Below are 17,808 nucleotides of genomic sequence, written 5' to 3'. Positions count from 1 at the left end.
TGTACGACGTGGCTGATTCCCGCACTCTGGATCGCGTGACCTCCATGAGCTCACCATCCACTCGCCTCCAGCAACAGCCTCGATCGAGGCAGACTCACGATCGGGGAATTCTCTCCAGCCAAAAGTGGCGCCAACCTCTGAGCTCCGATGCTAGCGTATTGATCCATGGTTACTTCCCGTGGCCGGCGACGGCTAAATGCTAGCTCAGATCGAGGTGCCCAGCAGGTGTTCGGTGAATTTCCCCAACAGGGAGATTTTGCAGCCGAAGGTATCCAGGGCCCCTGACTCAATGTATGTTTCCTCTCCATCATTGATTTACTGTTATGTGGTCACTCTGTATCTACTTTCTTATCAACCTTAGGCTTACACGACACCAGGGAGATTTCGTAACCAAGTGGCATACCATGTTTCAGTAGTCGTAACAAAGGATTCATTTTCCTAAATACAGAGATATAATTACGAGGCAGAGAGTGCACACAGAATCTGGTAATTGTGCCATATTCATTGGATTATTATGATACACATACCTGCCTAGGGAGTAACCCTATTACATCACTAAAAAGGGGGAGAGCTAAAGCAGGGTAGAGACTGGACAGAGATAAGCTGATTAGAGGCAAAACAGATTAGATCACAGCTCAAATGAGCAATTGCCCTGAATTCTGGACTACTTTGTGGATTGCCCTCACATTAGTAGGGCTATACTACAGGGAGGCACACAGATAAATGAGTCAGACTGGCTGATTTCCTTGGCTGTTCTGCCTCTCAATGCTCCCATAACGACGAGGATTCTTCCGCCGGCATAATGACAGTTTCATATGGATGGCAAAGTAGCCCAGCACGGCAACGATGAGCGCGACGACATACATAGATGTCTTCCACCCCCTGCAGGAGCCGGCTGCATAGGCCCCTAGGAGAGCAACCAAATCCAGTATGATCGTCTTGTTCATCACCCTCAGCGACCAATCTTCACATTCTTCTTTCTTCTTGGGCAGCCAATGCGGTAGCAGCATGATGATGACAACGATGGAAGCCACAAGAGAAATTGAGTTGCTGTAGAAGAAGAAGAGGTACCGGCCCCTCATGTTATCTTGCATCACCGGGCTGCCCGCCTCATGCTCGTCGCTGCTGCTCTGCCACATCCCGCCGGGCGGTTCCAGTCCGGCCTGGTAGGCTACGCTTGCCACCAAGATGCCTACCAGCATCAGGTACTTGCGCCTCGCGTGCTTCTTCCTTTCTTCTGCATCCTTCTTCTTTTCTTCTACCTCCTTTCTTTCTTCTTCCTCCTTCTTCCTATCTTCTTCCTCCTTAGCGGCATCCTGTTCAAGTATGGACCGCATGTCTGCTGCTGGATTGGCATTTCTTCTCCGCTCCCCCACAAAATATACTACTAGCAATCCGGCTGCAACGAAGAGGACCAGCGCCACCAAGACGAAGATGTAGATGGATGTCTTATCGTCCTGCGTGCTTCCGGCGGCGTAGGCCCCCATCAAACAAAACAAGCCCACCGCCGTACAAACAGACAACGCATTGCTTTCTATGGCTGGTCTATACACAGTGGGGTTCACCAGGAGGATGATGAGAGCGATGGACAACATGAAGCTCACCGAGTTGCAGTAGAAGAAGGCTTTGTAGCGGCGCTGGTCGTTGCACAGGAGGACCGGGTCACCGGCGTGGTTTCCGAGCTTGTCCTGGAGCAGGAAGCCGCCCGGAGGGGTGAGGCCGGCTTGGTAGGTGATGGTCGCGGCCAAGATTGCGAAGAGTAACAACCGTTTGCGCCTCTTGTCAAGAAACTGGTTGCGCCTCTCCTCAAGCAGTTTGCGCCTATCCTCAAGCACCGGATCTTCATTATTGTCGTGATTCTTCTTTTCCTCATGATCCAGCGTGAAGAAGACAACATGGATCACCACGTAGCCCAGGACGGCGAATGCCAAGGCCATGGCATAGATGGATTGCTTCATGTTCCTGCAGCTCCCGGCGGCATACGCGCCGACGAGGCCAAACAGGTCGAGTATCATGGTTGCCTCCAGCACATGGTGCTTGACGAGAATCTCCTCCTGGACCAGGATGATGACCACCAATGACGCCACGAAAGAAACCGAATTGCAGTAGTAGAAGACATTGTACCGCCTAGCATCCGCCGTGAGAAGAATCGGGTTGCCGGCCATGTCCCCATCCTGCCAAAGTCCACCCGGTGGGTCCAACCCCGCTGAGTAGGTGATGGTGGCGGCAAGAGTGGCGAGCAGTAGAACAAGAGAGCGGGTCTTGTCCAGAGCTTCCCTGCTAGCACTGCAGCTGGCAGAGAAAGACACATAGTTCGGTTCAGTTCAAGTCTTGAATAGAAAGAAAGAATGAAGCGGTCTAATACTCTATAAGCAATTAATTATAGACGAAGAAGAGGATATGTACGTAGTACTCCCTCCTTTTTATTTAGTCCATATATTAGCTTTGGTCAAAGTCAAACTTTGTAATAAACTTGACAAAGTTTATAAACAAAAATATTAACATATACAATAACAAATCAATACCATTAGATTCATTATTGAATATACTTTCACATCATTTTGATTTTTTATGATAAATATTTATATTTTTTCTAGAAACTTGCTCAAACTTTACGAAGTTTGACTTCAGTCAAACCTAATATGCAGAGTAAATAAAAATAGAGGAAGTATGTGCTTAGTAAGTATACCTGGCATTATCACCAGCCTGCCGCCGCCGGAACGACGCCAACCAGGCTGAGAAAAAAAGGAATACACCGGTACAAGCACTGCATCCATTCGATTCATTGCAGAGTAGAAGAAACAGATCGATTCAGTTGCAGAGAGAGAAGGAAAGAAAGAAAGAAAGAAAGAAAGAAGCAGTCAAAAATAATCTCAAACAAGAAGAGGTTATGTATGTGTTCAGTACCTGGCATTATCACTAGTCTGCTGATTTTCATCAGATTGTTGCTCTGGACTGGAACAAGAATTGCCGTAGAAGAAACGATGGAGTACCAGGAGTAGGATGAATGCCAGAACGGCGCCAACAAGGCTGACCACATAGACGGTGGTGTCATTCTTCCTGCAGCTGCCAGCGGCATAGGCGGCGACGAGGCTGACTAGCGCGACGATGATGCAAGTGTAGAGCTCGCGAGTCCGGGCCGTCTTCCCAAGGAGCTTCCTGCCGTCGATGATGAGAAGCATGGTGATGAACAGGGAAGCCATGAACGCTGTGGTGTTGCAGAGCAGGAACACCATCAGCCGCAGGCTGTGGTGATCCTTGAGGATGGCGTCGCCCGGCCGGTGGCTGCCGTCGGTGCTGTCCCAGAAGCCGCCCGGTGTGCTCAGCCCGGCGACATACGTGATGCTCACCGCGAATGTCGCCAGAAGCATCAGGACCTTGCGGAACCGTTCTTCGGCTTTCATCTCCTCCCGCGGCAACGGGAGCTCGGAGGTGGTGGACAAGGAGTTGCTGCTTTCGTTTGGAAAGCACCACCACCAGTCCAGGTCCAGCAGCTTGAGAAGCACGATGTAGATGAAAATGGCGGCCACCAGCGCGGCTGAGTAGAGAGATGACACCTTGTCTCGGCAGGTGCCGGCGGTGTAGGCGCCCACGAGGCTGAGCAGGTCGAGCACCATGACAAGCCGCAGCGGCACGACGCCTGAGCCTGAGGCGACCCACACGGCGTCCTTCTTGTCCTTGTCCTTGTCGTGCCGTATGGCGAGGATGAGGATGAGGACGATGACTACGAGGGACGCGATGAACGCGGTGGCGTTGCAATAGAAGAAGGCGAGGTGCCGGCGGTTGTCGGTGTCGTTGATGATGTGGTCGCCAGCGCGGTGGCCGTCTTCGTCGGAGCCCTTCTGCTGCCAGACGCCCCCCGGTGGGTTGAAGCCCGCGGTGTACGTGATGCTGGCCACCAGGGTGGCCAGCAGCAGGAGGTACTTCCGCAGTCTGTACTCCCATGGCTGGCCCTGGCCGGTCTCCATTGCCGCCGGCTGCATGCTGGGCCGGAATGAGCTAGCTTGCTTCCTCTTCCGGATTATTGTGGTGTGATGAGAATAGCCAACGGCAAACAACCATAGGGTTTAGGTTGATATAAGTTGTGTGATTATATAACGGCTCGACAAGTCGTCGGGAAAGGTCGCAAACTTCTTTTTTACTGGTTCCAGTATCTACCGGTGGTGGAGCATCCGCGGCTCGTCTGCGTCTAGATACGTGTGTACACTGCTACTTCTCACGTGTATTCTCTCAGGCTTTTTTTATCTCTCTCATTATGTCAACTCAGCTTGTCTTGTATAGCTCCATTTTTTGTCAGGAGGAGAGAGAGAGAGAGTAGCATGCGGCCTGTGATTTATCCCCACACAAAGTCCATGTTTTTTCTTACATTTGTGAATTTCTGCCGCCAAGACCTTTAGGACAATACCACTTTCCGTTTTTCAAATATCGTATATATATTTGAACTCCTATGGCCAAGATCTTTAAAACAAGATCAATCCTGAATACATTCAAACATGTTTAAATTTCAACGTTCCAAATGAGTGAAATATGTTTTCTGAAATAAGTGGAATAACTTTTTTGAATTTGGTGAAACCAATTCTTTGAAATGAGTGAAATTTGGTTTTCATGCATATGAAACGTATTTTAGTGTGAAATATGCGCAACTAATTATTCCAAAAATGTGAAACTAGTTACTTACACAATGTGAAGCTGATTATTTCAAATTATTTGAAAATTCGTGAAATCTTGTTTTCAAACGACTGAAATTATTTTTCTAAATGATAGTTTTTGAATTATGTGAACTGGCATTTTTCTAATATATGAAACGTATTTCAGTTTGTTTCCCATTTTGCTTATTCCAGTTTGTGAAAATATTTGAAATGGGTTATTACAAATATGTGAAATTGATTATCTAAAATATGTGAAACTGGTATTTTTCAAATATATGAAACGTATTTCAGGTTGTTCCCCATTTTGCTCGCTCCAGTTTGTGAAAATATGTGAAAATGAGTTATTTCAAATATGTGAAATTGATTATCTAAAATATGTGAAAATGATACTTTTCAAATATATGAAACATATTTCTGTTTGTTTTGCCATTGTGCTTATTCCAGTTTTTGAAAATATGCGAAATGGGTCATTTCAAATATGTGAAATTGGTTGTCCAAAATATAAGAAACTGATACTTCTCAAATATCTAGTTCGCTGGCCGTCTTCGTCGGAGCCCTTCTGCTGCCAGACACCCCCGGCGGTTGAAGCCTGCGGTGTACGTGACGCTGGCCACCAGTGTGGCCAGCAGCAGGAGGTACTTCCGCAGTCTATACTCTCATGGCTGGCCCTGGCCGGGCAGCTGGCTGGCCGATCTCCATTGCCGCCGGCTGCATGCTGGGTCGAAATATAATGTGCTAGCTTCCTCTTCTCCTCTCTTCTGGATTATCAATTGTGGTGTGATGAGAATTAATGGCGAACGGCAAACAACCATAGGGTTTAGGTTGATATAAGTTGTGTCTGTGTGATTATATAACGGCTCGATTGGCAAGTCGTCGAGGGAAGGTGCCGAGGCTCTACTCCCACGGCGCCATTGCCGGGTGCAGTGCAGAGATGGTGGCCGGGATTCCCGAATCGAATGAGATCGATATACCGATTGGCCGTGACCGGGCTCCATTGATGGCTACAAGCAAGTGTGCTCCCCTCTTGTTACTTGTTGTAGTACACAATGTCCAGTGGCAAAGTACGGGAGAGTTGCATGTGATTATACAAGTGGTGGAAGGACTTGACTTCGCGCGCCGAGTCGTCGTGATCTTAAAATCTGTCAGATCGCTACTCCATTCTGTACTGCAACTTCCTCACGTGAGAGGAGACGAGTCAACCCGGTTTTGGAGAATAGACTATATATATGTAGCAGCGGTATGTAGACTACAGGATTGGATATAACTGCAGTGCGGATAGGACCGAGTCGTGAAGAAACTTTAGGGCGTCTTCAAAGCGGACCCTCAAACCTCCCGCAAGTATCCGGATTGAGCTGTCTGGGCGTAGTTTGTCATCCAATGCAGACTCGCATTCGCTTGCGGGCCGGTCTAGACGATCTGTTTTTTCGTAAAATTAGGGCTTTGCAGCAGTCCGGACATTTGTCTGGCCAATCAAAAGGCACCATGTATCCATCTTCTCTCTGTCCAGATGACGGAAGGCCGCTGCTGGTGAAAAGAAGGTGATTTAATGTTCGACAGAAGGCTGCTAGTGAGGCGCTAGTGCATTTGACGGAAGCTACTAAATATGTTAGTTAGAGCGTCTACAGCAGGACTTGGCAAACCCCGCCCTTCAAATGCCCGCGGACGCGCTGACCGGCCATCCCTCAAATAATGTAATCCACATCCGGACACCTCAATTATCATATCTCAAATCTATACAAAAGCATGTAGGGTAGGGCAACTGTCGCAATGGAAGGTGGCTTTTGGGTTGATCGATGTAATTTTTTTTATGCTTTGTTGAATAATTTAATAAAAATAGGTGTGTGCATCATTTTTTATGCAGAGGCCAGGGGCCTCAACCTCCTTTTCGAAGAAAAAAACAGCATAAGTGATAGATGTAAACCTTGTGCTTAGGATGTTTTATCCTTTTTATTATAACCAAAAGGTCTACAACTTTGATAAAAAAGAAATTTGATTTATTTACTTACATTTTGGAACTGTATGTTTTGTCAAGATCTTGATCCTGTAGTTCCTGGTCTATCTGACAATGCGTTCGTGGAGGACACCAACTTCTTTTGTGTAGAAAAACATAGCATCCAAAGTTCCATTGCTGGAATGGAACTTGTGAACATCTCAATAGTACGGTACAAGTTCATAGCCTCGACACACCTAGTCGTTGAAATCCTAAAAAGGCATCCTAAAATTGATTTGCTGAAGCATCACTCATCTTCAGGAAAGAACTCACGAAAAAGGAGAGGAAAGAATGATCAGAACATCCTCCAATTGGCTTCCCGAACACAAACAGAAAAGTATGATCGTAATCATTTTCGATAGGATGCTACAAAAAAAACTCAAAACCGCAAAATGCAAATAGAAGAGTAGTTTTGAACAGAAGTTTCAGTTAATCCAGACCTCTCAAATTTGTCAGTGAAATAAGTAATGCACTCACAGTATAATATGGACCTAGCTAGTTACAGGATTGGTGGCGCCACGCCGAAGGTATGACAGAAAGTTACTAAATATTCCGAGCATCACTTCCGTCCAATAATTAACAATAGTAAATAGCAATCGATAGAACACATGTTACACCGAAATGCAGACGTGCGTGGTGGAAGAAAGCGAGGAGGATGGAGGGCAGCATGCGTGATGGAAGAAAGCGAGGAGGTTGGAGGGCAGCATGCGTGGAAATTTGGAGCAGCCGCCCGGAATCGGGGCCGGCAACAAGCTGGATGAGATGGACCTACCTCATTAGAGCGACGGCGGAGCTATGTACAACGCTGAGGGGGGCGTGCCCCCCCCCCCCCCCCCCCCCCCCCCCCCCCCCTCCCCCCCAGCCCAAATGCTAATTTAATTTGCTAGGTACTCCCTCCGTCCGGGTTTAAAGGGCCTCTTGGCCAGGAAGCCCTGTCCAGAATTGTAAGGGCGCGTACACTAAACCTGCTCCAATTGCAGTATTTTATCGTTTCCTATTCCCATGCCATGCCTTGTTAATCGTGTGTGCAGTCACGAACCGTGCATGCAAGCCAGTGCATGCTAGCCTTTGCCTGCAAGCCGCCCCAGCCGTACCTTGTTTCTTGCGTGGGCTATTTATGGCGTTTGCATGCGCATGTAAGCTGCTATGGAGTACTTTAAGCTAGAACAGAGCCTCCTAATTGGCTAATTTCAGCTGTAATTTCCAAGCTCTTTTTTTAAGCACTGCCTTGGTCCTATCAAAGTGGTCTTTGGGTCTAATAAACCCGGACGGAGGAAGTAGTAATCGGCCTTGACCTTCTGGATAGCCCATGTCCACATATCCGCAGAAGGCCACAAGCTCATCTTTTCGCCAACCACGCTCGCTGCTCAGGGCCGCACGAGCGCCGCACGAACCTGCTCAAGGCTCGGCTCCATCTCTTTTCCCTGAGTACGTTCGCTGCTCTGGGCACCGCTGCACGCCTCTGTTAGAAAGGAGATCACAAGATGATTGGAACCACACTTGTATTAATTCCAACAGTAGTACATATATACCAGTACAAAGCACTCGCAGGTGCTGCCACTAACTCAACTACCACCGCAGCTAACTCCACAAATCTAGTGCATGTTATAACAGCGCAAGAGACTATGAGAACTCAGTTACGGAGAGACAGAGCAGGGCGACGGAGGTGCTGCGACCTGCAACCCGCGCATGCCACTGGAGGATTCCTTATTCCTTGGGTGGAATCGCGGCGGCGGTGGCGAGTTTTTGGCGCCGACCGAAGAGGTTGCAGCAGGCAGGTAGCTTGAGAGCAGCGGATGCAAGGGACGATTCCTTCATTGGGTGGTGGCGGCGGTTGAGACGAACACGTAGGCACATGGGATGTATTTTGATTTTGGTGTGAGAAAGAAAATAAAGGAATGGGTCCCTCCGGTGTATGCATGCGTGCATGACGGAAACGCTTCCTTTGATTTTGGTGCAAATCGCAATGGCAAGCATCACTTCCGGTGAGAGCTCTGCTTCAGGTGGAAAATGTTTAGTGGGATGGTCGCTGGTCTGCAGGCCACTTGAATTTGGAGGACTGGGCATATTTAACTTATTCGTCCACAACATTGCACTTCTTTTTCGATGGCATCCAAACCATTGTTAAGCTCACTATTATCATTGTTAAGAGGCAAATGGAATGAATCATCATACAACCATTTCAAAAATCTGTTTTTCTAACCGTTTGCCACCTGGATTACCACTTAACCATGGTGTTGTATTATGATTGCATCAACCGGTAGCAACGACCCTAACCACCCTGCTGTTCCGACGCCGGGCGGTGCTGGTGGTCAACCCTACACTGGCCGTGGGTGCCGCACAGCTTACGGATGTAAACCACCGGCGGGTAGCCAGCCCTAATTGTATCCGTGCGCAGCATACCCCGTCTCTCAAACACTGTGCATGCAAAGATCGATGGATATATGTAAATGGTCGGCGGCCTAGATGTATGTGTGCCTTGCTCTTGCCCTTATCATCGTTGTCGCCGCCGGTGAGGTTGATGAAGACGGGAGGTGGACTAGCCCACCCGAATGCGGCTTGATAGGCCGCCAGGGCTGCCTCCTCTGGCGTCTGCTACGGCGGCGGCAATGCAGCGAGGCGGGCACGCTCCTCCTCCTCCTTCTCAATGCGCAGTGCCTCCTTGTCCTGCTCCCTACGCATCTGCCGCTTATAGTCGGCCGCCTCCTCGGCGAGCCAATGCGCCTTCCAGCGCTCAAGGTGGGCCGTCTCCTCCTCCGGGGTCGTAGCGTAGTGGATGGGAGGCGCACTAATCCACTCGTGGTACTCGCCAGTCGACTCCTCGGCCCAGGTGGGCGACTGCGGTGACCGCTTTCGTGTGGGCGTGGGCTCGGGCTCCGGCTTGGCCTTGGGCTCGAGCGGCGCCGGCAGGATGAGAAGCAGGGCGTGGACGGAGCCGTCGTTGACAAGGCGAGGGCTTGGTCTAGCCCATCCCAACGGACGTCCTACTCAAGCCGGCTCACCTCGAGCGCGTGCTGCAGGGCCTCCTTGAGGGCAACTTGGTACGCCGCCTCCTCCTCCTCCTTTGGCAACACTTGTAGGGGTGGTGGCGGAATGTCGTGGTCGACGTGGACGCCGCGGCGGTGCTCCTTCTCGTGCTCAAGCGCAAACCAACGCTCCCAGTTGGGGGAGTGTGGCACGTATGCACGCGTCACGCGCTGCTCGGGTGTAAGGACCTCACGACGCCGGCGAACCTCCTCGACGTGCGCCCGCGCCGAGCTCGGAACCGCCGGAATGGGGATCCGCTACGGGTCCAGATGCCAGCCACGTGGCAGGTTGATATCCGGATACTACAGTGGCCGGCGGTACTGCTAGTGCCACTGCACTGGTGGAATGGTATGTAGAGCCGCTCCCTCTCCCGCGGTGGTGAGCCACGTCTGGCCGACACAGGAGGCTGCACAGGGGAAGAGCTCGCGTCGAAGCTGAACTCCCCCTTCCCCTTCCCGCTAAAGAAGCCCATGGCTGATGGCTGACTGGCTAGGGTTTCGTTTGCTAGGATTTGCTGGTCGCTGGTGAGGGAGCAAGCGTGTCCAGATGTGGACGGGAGAGATGGAAGTGGATGAGGCTTGGCGCACCGCATGCTTTCATTAAAAAGGACGGCACGCGACTCTTCCACACATTGCCAGACTGGTCCGAGGTAGGTGGCCGCATTTAATACTACCGCATGTGGTGGTTGGCTGGCTGACTTGTGGGGCCGCGGCGGACACCGAGGGGACGCGCAGTGCGTCTGCTTCGTGTCCGCACCGACGTATTTCAGGCCAAAATTTGAGCTTGAAATGTGTCAGCGTAGACATGAAGCGGACGCATTTTGGGTTTGAGTCGCCTCGTTGGGTCGGTGTTTTTGTCCGCCACGGCTCAAACGGACATGGACGGATGAAATGGGTCGTCCGTTTGAAGTTGCTCTAATAATAGTGCCGAAAGATTAAAAATCTAACGTCGGATTTTTTGAAATGGCAATATGAACGTTTTTTAGGGTAATTTGTATTGGTGTGAGGATATTAAATTTAGTTTTGCAAACGTGGCAATTTCCTGTAAAAAGTGAATTGTGGCGGATTTGTTGTGTCCGTCAACTAAAATTGACATCCTCAACGAACGCAATTTGCCAGAAAAACTATTTGTTTTGTGGTGCCTAAAAATCTGATATTCGCTGGATATTCAGGTCCTTATAATAAGAAAGAAAGAAACAGACACATATCGAGCGAGGAAACTTTTCCTTTTGGAGCTCTAAATTAACTTGTAGTGTGTATTTTTCTTTCAGGGGTACTTGTAGTCAATGTAGTGTAGATACTCCGTATAAAGTAAGCAGTAGGCCGGACAGAGAAAGAGCGAGATGGGGCCCTTGTTGATTAACCGAAGAAAAATGAAGAAGAGAATCTGTCTCTTCCTGCGCGGCCGTAGTGACTAATCGTCGGTCGTCGATCTCTTCCTCCGCGGTCGTTGTGCATGGCCACCACTGATCACCGGCCTTGACTAACCGTAGAAATTCGGCGGCACCGCAAATACACGAGAACGCACGATTGATATCTCTCTCGACGCCGGACAATCTATAAATAGGCACGGGCCTTCTTCCATCGTCAAGCATCACAGCAGGATAGCAGACGTACGTACACAGGCAGCTAGAGCTCTCACAGCCAGCTCGCTCGAGACACACCAGCTAGCATGGCGTCCCTGGGTGGCAGAGCTTCCGGCCGTCGTCCCACGGCGCTCGTGCATATCGCTCTCTTCGTTGTCGTCGCCGCGGTCATCATCAACAGCTCCGTCTGCCTTGGAGCCGCCGTCCACGCCGCCGCCGCCTCAGGTCAGTCGTCGGACGGTGTCCGTTCATTTCCTTCCCATTTTTGTAATTGATTAACATGTTATACATGCTGACCTCGACCTGCTGAGTGCTGAATAACGGACGTCCATGGTTTCCCGTCCAGGCACCGGTGCTCTCGACCCTAACGTCCCTGCTGTTCCGACGCCGGGCGGTCCCGGTCAACCCTACACCGGCCGTGGGTGCCGCACAGTTTACGGATGTAAACCACCAGTGGGTAGCCAGCCCTAATTACATCCGGGCGCAGATCCCATCTCCCAGACATAATGCATGCGAGGATCCATCGATATATGTAACTGGTTAACACAAGTTAATCTACACTGTCACGCACCACCTTATGTACACGGTAATACCCTCTCGTGATGTACTTGTACCGACTTAAACTCGAATAAATCTGGATTGTTACATGTCTGAAATTTCGTGTGAATGCATGGTCAATTTTTGTGAAGATGATATTACGTTTGGTTCGGAATTTACGGCTATATATCAATGCAAAAAGTAAAAAATAATAATCGAAACAGAGGCATAAGCTTGCCTCATCCATTAATTAAAAAGGATAACAAAATTTGTTACGCATCACCTCAAATACAAAAGGGTTCATTACTTCCTCGGTATTATGTTAGTACCCTATTCTTTTGCACCCACAAAACCCAAAGTCAAGCTTCCCTTTTGATGATGCCGAAGATAACCGGTGCTGGTGTTGATTTGTGTTGGAACACACGAGTGTTTCTCTTATTTCAAATGGTCCAACCAACTAGGATGGTGAAGACGAACCAAACTGCGGTTAGATAGTTAGGAGGACAGTCCCTAGCCCAGTAGATGTGCGTTCCTGGTCTAGCATTTCTCTGGATTTATTTCAGGCCTTTTGGTGATGTGCGTTTAGTGGGCAGAGATGTTCCCATCGACTACGAACATGTCTGTGGCGACTTCGTCAATGAAACCGTTTAGGGAAAGAAGGGGGCCGGTGGCGCTAGGAGGTGGGTGCGGAAGCGTGAGGATCGCTAGGCTCTAATGCCATGAAAGCGATTAGGGGAATTTTCCACACTTGGGTTTTTCCATTGCATGCTAATATATAGACAAATATTACAATCCTAACCATAAATGGGAGATCGCAATAATAACGATTCTCCTCAATTTAGGGGATCATGAGATATGTCACGATATGTGACATATTACTCTAATAGTCAATGCCAGCTCAGTCTCTCGAAGGTGCTCATAGGGATTGGATGTGTGTGCGTGCGTTTTTAAGGATGAGCTTATGTGCGTATGTATGAGCGTCTGCGTCGGTATTGTGTTAGAAGAAAACTAGCATGGTGATGGATGCCATGGCCTTTTTACTGGTGATGTTGCTTCCGAACATGTTTTGCTCCACCAATGTGATAGAGAGTGCAAGGTCCCTCAAGTTGCCGTGTCAATCCCATGTAGACCGCAAGGGAGGAAGAGGATAAAGGTTGCAAGCCGCCAGCCGTGCCGATCCAACCCATGATAGAACCACACATACCAACCCCTCACACGCTTATATCACTATGCTACTTATTCTTCATTGGCCCCAAACATGTAGGAGATCCACTACGGCCCATTGAACTCATGGTTGGGCCTTCGCTCACGTCTTGACCTATTGGTCTGGCATTGCATCCTTCTAGGTGTGGAGTGCCTTCGCTAGGTAGGTTGCTAACATACTTACTCGCATTACCCATTAGATGGCTGCAAGCGTGTGGATCAGACGTCACGGCAACTGTGGCATCCTCTCCCCTCGATTCACTACAAGAAAATTAAATAAAGACGAATATGAAACTTACTCGGAGAAGACTATTTAAACCTTGACACTGTAAGCCGAGTGCTGCACCCGGCTTATGCCACTCTGCTTATATTAGACCGGCTTAGATCATAAGCCGAGATCCACTTCACGGGCACTCGGCTTACCGGTAAGACCGATTTAGATTAAAGTGAGTATCCGTGTTTTTAGACTCGGCATACGTCGAGCCACACTGCGACGTGCAATTTTTCTAGCCTGATCCTGCATTTGATGAGCGTTCGTGGGTCAAACAACAGTTGAGGCTGTGTCAATCCGGGTAAATCTTGGGTTTATCAAAGCTGTCAATGACAATGATATCCACTTTATTCTCAAAACAAAGGGGCATTGACTCTCAATGATGGCCCTGTCAGACGTCAGTCTAATAGTTTAAGCACACGTAGAAGAACGAAAAAGCCTTTTCTTTCAAAGTTGGAGTGGCGATTCTGGAAGAAGGGGGGGGGGGGGGGTGATTCAGGGAGAATCGCCCAAAAGAACTGGGCCTTAGCCTCTTATAGGCCTTCTTTGATTCATAGGGTAGGAAAATCGTAGCAATAGAAAAGTCATAAAAAATAAGATGACATGTCTCACAAATCCTTAAAGCCCTAATTTAACGTGTAGTGCACACATAAGGAAGCAGAGGGAGAACAAACAAGGACCACCCGGGGATGGAAACACTAGCGGTTGAGGGACGTCGCCAGCAGCCTAGCTTGTTGACTAACCGGAGAAAAATGGTGAAGGAGAATCTTCTCTTCCTGCGCGGCCCTAGGGACTAATCGTCCGTCGTCGCCGCATGCGTCGGGTCGTCGATCGAGCGAGGTCTCTCTCGCCAGTCGTCGTGCACTCACCAGCCTTGACTAACCGTAGAAATTTGGTAGTACCAAGATACTAGTATGCTGCTTGTTCTCTCTCTCTCTCGGACGGCCTATAAATACGTACGCACGGGCCTTCTTCGCCCAGCAAGCATCACAGCGGGGCGTACACAGCTAGCTGCCCAGCTCTCAAAGCCTCGCTCGAATCATTAGCTAGCAGACTCGAATCATCAGCATGGCGTCTGCCGGCCGCCGCCCCACGGTGCTCCTGCAGATCGCTCTCTTCGTAGTCATCGCCGCGGTCATCATCAACAGCTCCGTCTGCCTTGGAGCCGCCGCCGGCGACGCCACTGCAGGTCAGTCGACACTTGACTGTGTTTAATTCCCTTCAAATGTGTTCTTCATTTCGTTGTCATATTTCGAATTGATTAGCTAGTAATATGATGTCCTGCTGAATGACATACGTTCATGGTTTTCCACTTTTCCCGTCCAGGCTCTGGTGCTTTCGACCCTAACCGCCCTGCTGTCCCGTCGACGGGTGGTGCTGGTAAACCCTACACCGGCCGTGGGTGCTTCCGTAACTACCGCTGCTACCCACCGGCTGCTGGCCAACCCTAAGTAAGGAATTCCCCTAAAAATAATGCAAAGATCGATCGATGTATGTAACTGAACGACGGCCTAGATGCATGCATGCATGCCTCCGACGTGTCAGCGCAAGTTATTCTACTGCCATGCATCACCTTATACACAGTAATATTGTTTCCTGTTGTATTTACACTCTGAATAAAACTGGATATATATTGCTGCATATCTGGAAACTGATGTGAACTCTCGGTCAGTTTGTGTGAAGAAAGTTTGGCTCGGAATTTATAGATCAATTTTCTTTTGAAAGATCCAGCATTGCTGGCTTCATCTGATTTAGGTAGGGAGCATATGGTAAAACAGAGTTGTTGACAATGGGGATTCAAGCTGACTTGAACCAAGAAAACAGAACAAAGAGAATGGGTGACAGGCCGCCGGCCTGAGTAAAACAAAGGCAACTATCTCGCATCACAAATCACTCGTGGGCGGCGGACATTGGGCCTGAGCTTACGGCCGTCATGCTCCGCCAGTTCCTGGACGTATGGCAGCGAGTGGAGAACGTGGCCCTGCATGAGGATGCACAGGACAAGCTACGTTGGGCGTGGGAGAAGGATGGCATATTTTCGGCACGATCGGCATACGCGGTCAAGTTCGCGGGACTTGAGATTGCACCAACGGCGGAGTTCACGTGGAAATCACGGGCGCCCCTGCAGCGTCAGTTCTTCATTTGGCTGGCTATGAGGAATAGGTGTTGGACCTCTGACCGACTCGCCAGACGGGGACTCCCCCACCAAAGCTCGTGTCCGTTTTGCGGCCAGCAGGAGGAGACCATCACCCACATCATGATCGGATGTGTCTTTGCTAGGGAGGTATGGAGCAAGGTGTGCCTGGCCTTGGGACAACCTGAGCGTGCTCCAACAGTGACGGAGTCTCTTCCAGAATGGTGTATCGGGCAGGAGGAAATTGGATAGCATTGGAAGGTGCCTAGGACATCTATCTTGGTCCTATGGGAACTATTGACTCACCGGAATGCAGTGGTTTTCGACGGAGAGGCGCCATCCACGCTCAAGGCGCTCAGGAGCATTGAAACCGAAGCCGGGGCATGGAAGCAGGCAGGATTACTACGAGGGGAAGTCGAGGCGTTTGTGGTGGGCCTTGCATTGTGGGAGAGTAATGAGTAGTCCTTAAACGGAGTAGTCGGGTGGGATGGCCGAGGGCTACCTGTAAATAACATTGTAGTTCATGTGTGGAGGGTTTCTACCCTTTCCTTCTATAATATGTGATACGCACACTCGTGTGTATTCGAGAAAAACAAACAAAATCCCCAAACAGGTTCTCTAGGGCTTTTGCTCCTGCCAAGCGCCATTGTTCCATGCTTCGTCGAATCGCTTGGGTTATATCTGATGCTTTTGCTTGCTTTTGCCTGAAAATACAGTTGTTGCGCTCACACCGGATTTCCCATGTGATCATCATGATCATGGTCTTAACCCCTTTTCTTTCTCTTGCGGTTGCTCTTGATAGGATGTCTCTGACAGCGTTTGCGGTGGAGCTTTGATCTTGCGCTGGTAGCTCTAGCGACCGGCATCCCTTCCATTCTGCCGCTGTGCTCCATACCTCCCTGGCTAGGCAGCAGTTCCAAAATAGATGCGTTGATGATTCCAGGTTTCGCAGACACAGTTGACAGAATATGGAGACAGTGAATAAATTCTGTTTGGGTAAAGTCAGGTAACAAAGAGTACCCGAAAGCTTTGAGTGAAACTAGATTCAACTCATGATCTACTATGTGTATCCTTAGCTCTAGCAATATGCATACCTTACCTATAAATTCTGTTGGTGTTAAAGCCAGACAATGATTTCGCAAAATAAGAAGTAAAGCCAGACAATGATGGTGAAAGCAATCTCTGATCGAAACAAAATTCAACTCATGATACATGTTCAATTTACAGTAATGATTCCTCAAAAAGAAAGTATATTGCTAAAAAAAATGTGGTACTTTGCAGTATACACTACTGTAAAAATCGTGATAGGGTCGTTATCGACATGCCGACCTGAAGGTCAAGAGTGACACTGTCAGTGGTGACTGTCAGGCGAATTGATGTGCTTGAGCACTTGTTGTCATTGTATCGCTCCAATGTTTTCTCAAGTTCCACACAGAAGCGCGCGCGCACCACTCACACACCCCTATAGGCTGCTGAGGTTGTACTCATTTGCTTTAATCCTCGAGGTTGGCGCCACTTTTGGCCGGAGGGAATTACCCGGGTCGCCTCGATCGGAGGCTATTGCTCGAGGTGAGTGGATGGTGTGTGCATGGAGGTCACGCGATTCAGAGTGCGGGAATCAGCTGGTTTAGCCGGACCATGCGAGGGGACACCGGAAAGAGCAAGGCCAGGCTCCTCCTCGTCCTCGTGCGCGGCCTCCTCGCGCGACTCCTTGAGGAGCAACTTCTGCGTGAGGTGGCGAGAGGGTGGACGTGGTGGCCCGGCTGTGTGTGGATCGGTCACTCGCCGTTCTTGGAAACGGGTTCCTCGTGGGGGCGCCAGGCGGTCTCGCGCCAGACAGTGTCATCGCCTAGTTGCCCCTCATAGCCATCGCTTGGACTTACTCACCGACGGCCGCCACCGTGTCGAAGTAGTCTTGCAGATCAAATTCAATGGTGTCGTTTTTCTTTTCGCAATCACTTCATTTCACTATCGAACAAAAGAAATAAAAATACAGTCCTCCCAAAAAAGACAATTCGGCATGAATCTAGACATGTCTGGATTGAGTTAGTAGTACACACCTTTATCATTGAAGCACAAACTGAGAACGTATCCAACAGTGTGGTCAAGGAGCTAAGCAAAACTAATGAAGAGGTTCGATATAGTCCACAAATCGTGTGCACAACTATATGAAAATCAAGCAAACTATGATTGGCAACTGACCCAAATATTGTCCGACCTTAAAAAAGAGCTAAAATTTCTACCTTCTATAAAAATATGATACGTCATTGACGTACTTTCGAAAAAGAGAGCTAAAGATAGGTTTCATACTTACTCCTACAAACAAACTGCCGATATCTATTTAACCTATAATTACAAAAATAAAATAAAATATAGACCCATGGTTCATATATTTTGTTAAAGCACCAACTC

General features: G+C 49.1%; 4 protein-coding genes across 4 annotated transcripts in view; 3 read left to right on the top strand and 1 right to left on the bottom strand.

Moving 5' to 3' along the window:
* The window catches only part of LOC125507782 (protein WIR1B-like), an 11,428-nt gene extending 2,407 nt beyond the window's left edge, over positions 1-9,021 (top strand). The window contains exons 2-3 of the mRNA XM_048672278.1: positions 362-381; positions 8,898-9,021. Of these exons, the coding sequence (XP_048528235.1) occupies positions 362-381; positions 8,898-9,021 (144 nt within the window). The remainder of the gene's footprint in view (positions 1-361; positions 382-8,897) is intronic.
* LOC125507780 lies at positions 483-4,608 on the bottom strand. Its single transcript, XM_048672277.1, has 3 exons — positions 2,908-4,608; positions 2,690-2,767; positions 483-2,292 (listed from the first exon to the last, which is right to left on the bottom strand). Exons 1-3 carry the CDS (start codon positions 3,981-3,983, stop codon positions 729-731), a joined length of 2,718 nt encoding a protein of 905 aa, XP_048528234.1. The 5' UTR covers positions 3,984-4,608; the 3' UTR covers positions 483-728.
* Positions 9,022-11,239: 2,218 nt separating the features above from the next.
* Positions 11,240-11,907, top strand: LOC125555592 (protein WIR1B). Its single transcript, XM_048718493.1, has 2 exons — positions 11,240-11,476; positions 11,598-11,907. Exons 1-2 carry the CDS (start codon positions 11,338-11,340, stop codon positions 11,720-11,722), a joined length of 264 nt encoding a protein of 87 aa, XP_048574450.1. The 5' UTR covers positions 11,240-11,337; the 3' UTR covers positions 11,723-11,907.
* A 2,325-nt stretch (positions 11,908-14,232) lies between these two features.
* On the top strand, positions 14,233-14,903 carry LOC125555591 (protein WIR1A-like). Its single transcript, XM_048718491.1, has 2 exons — positions 14,233-14,451; positions 14,589-14,903. The coding sequence occupies exons 1-2, from the start codon at positions 14,331-14,333 to the stop codon at positions 14,711-14,713; spliced, it is 246 nt and encodes an 81-aa protein (XP_048574448.1). The 5' UTR covers positions 14,233-14,330; the 3' UTR covers positions 14,714-14,903.
* Positions 14,904-17,808: the final 2,905 nt, after the last annotated feature.

The sequence above is a fragment of the Triticum urartu genome, chromosome 5, assembly GCF_003073215.2.
Source record: "Triticum urartu cultivar G1812 chromosome 5, Tu2.1, whole genome shotgun sequence".
Taxonomy (NCBI): domain Eukaryota; kingdom Viridiplantae; phylum Streptophyta; class Magnoliopsida; order Poales; family Poaceae; genus Triticum; species Triticum urartu.
The sequence above is the reverse complement of the archived record's forward strand: the minus strand, read 5'-3'. Positions and strand labels throughout refer to the sequence as shown.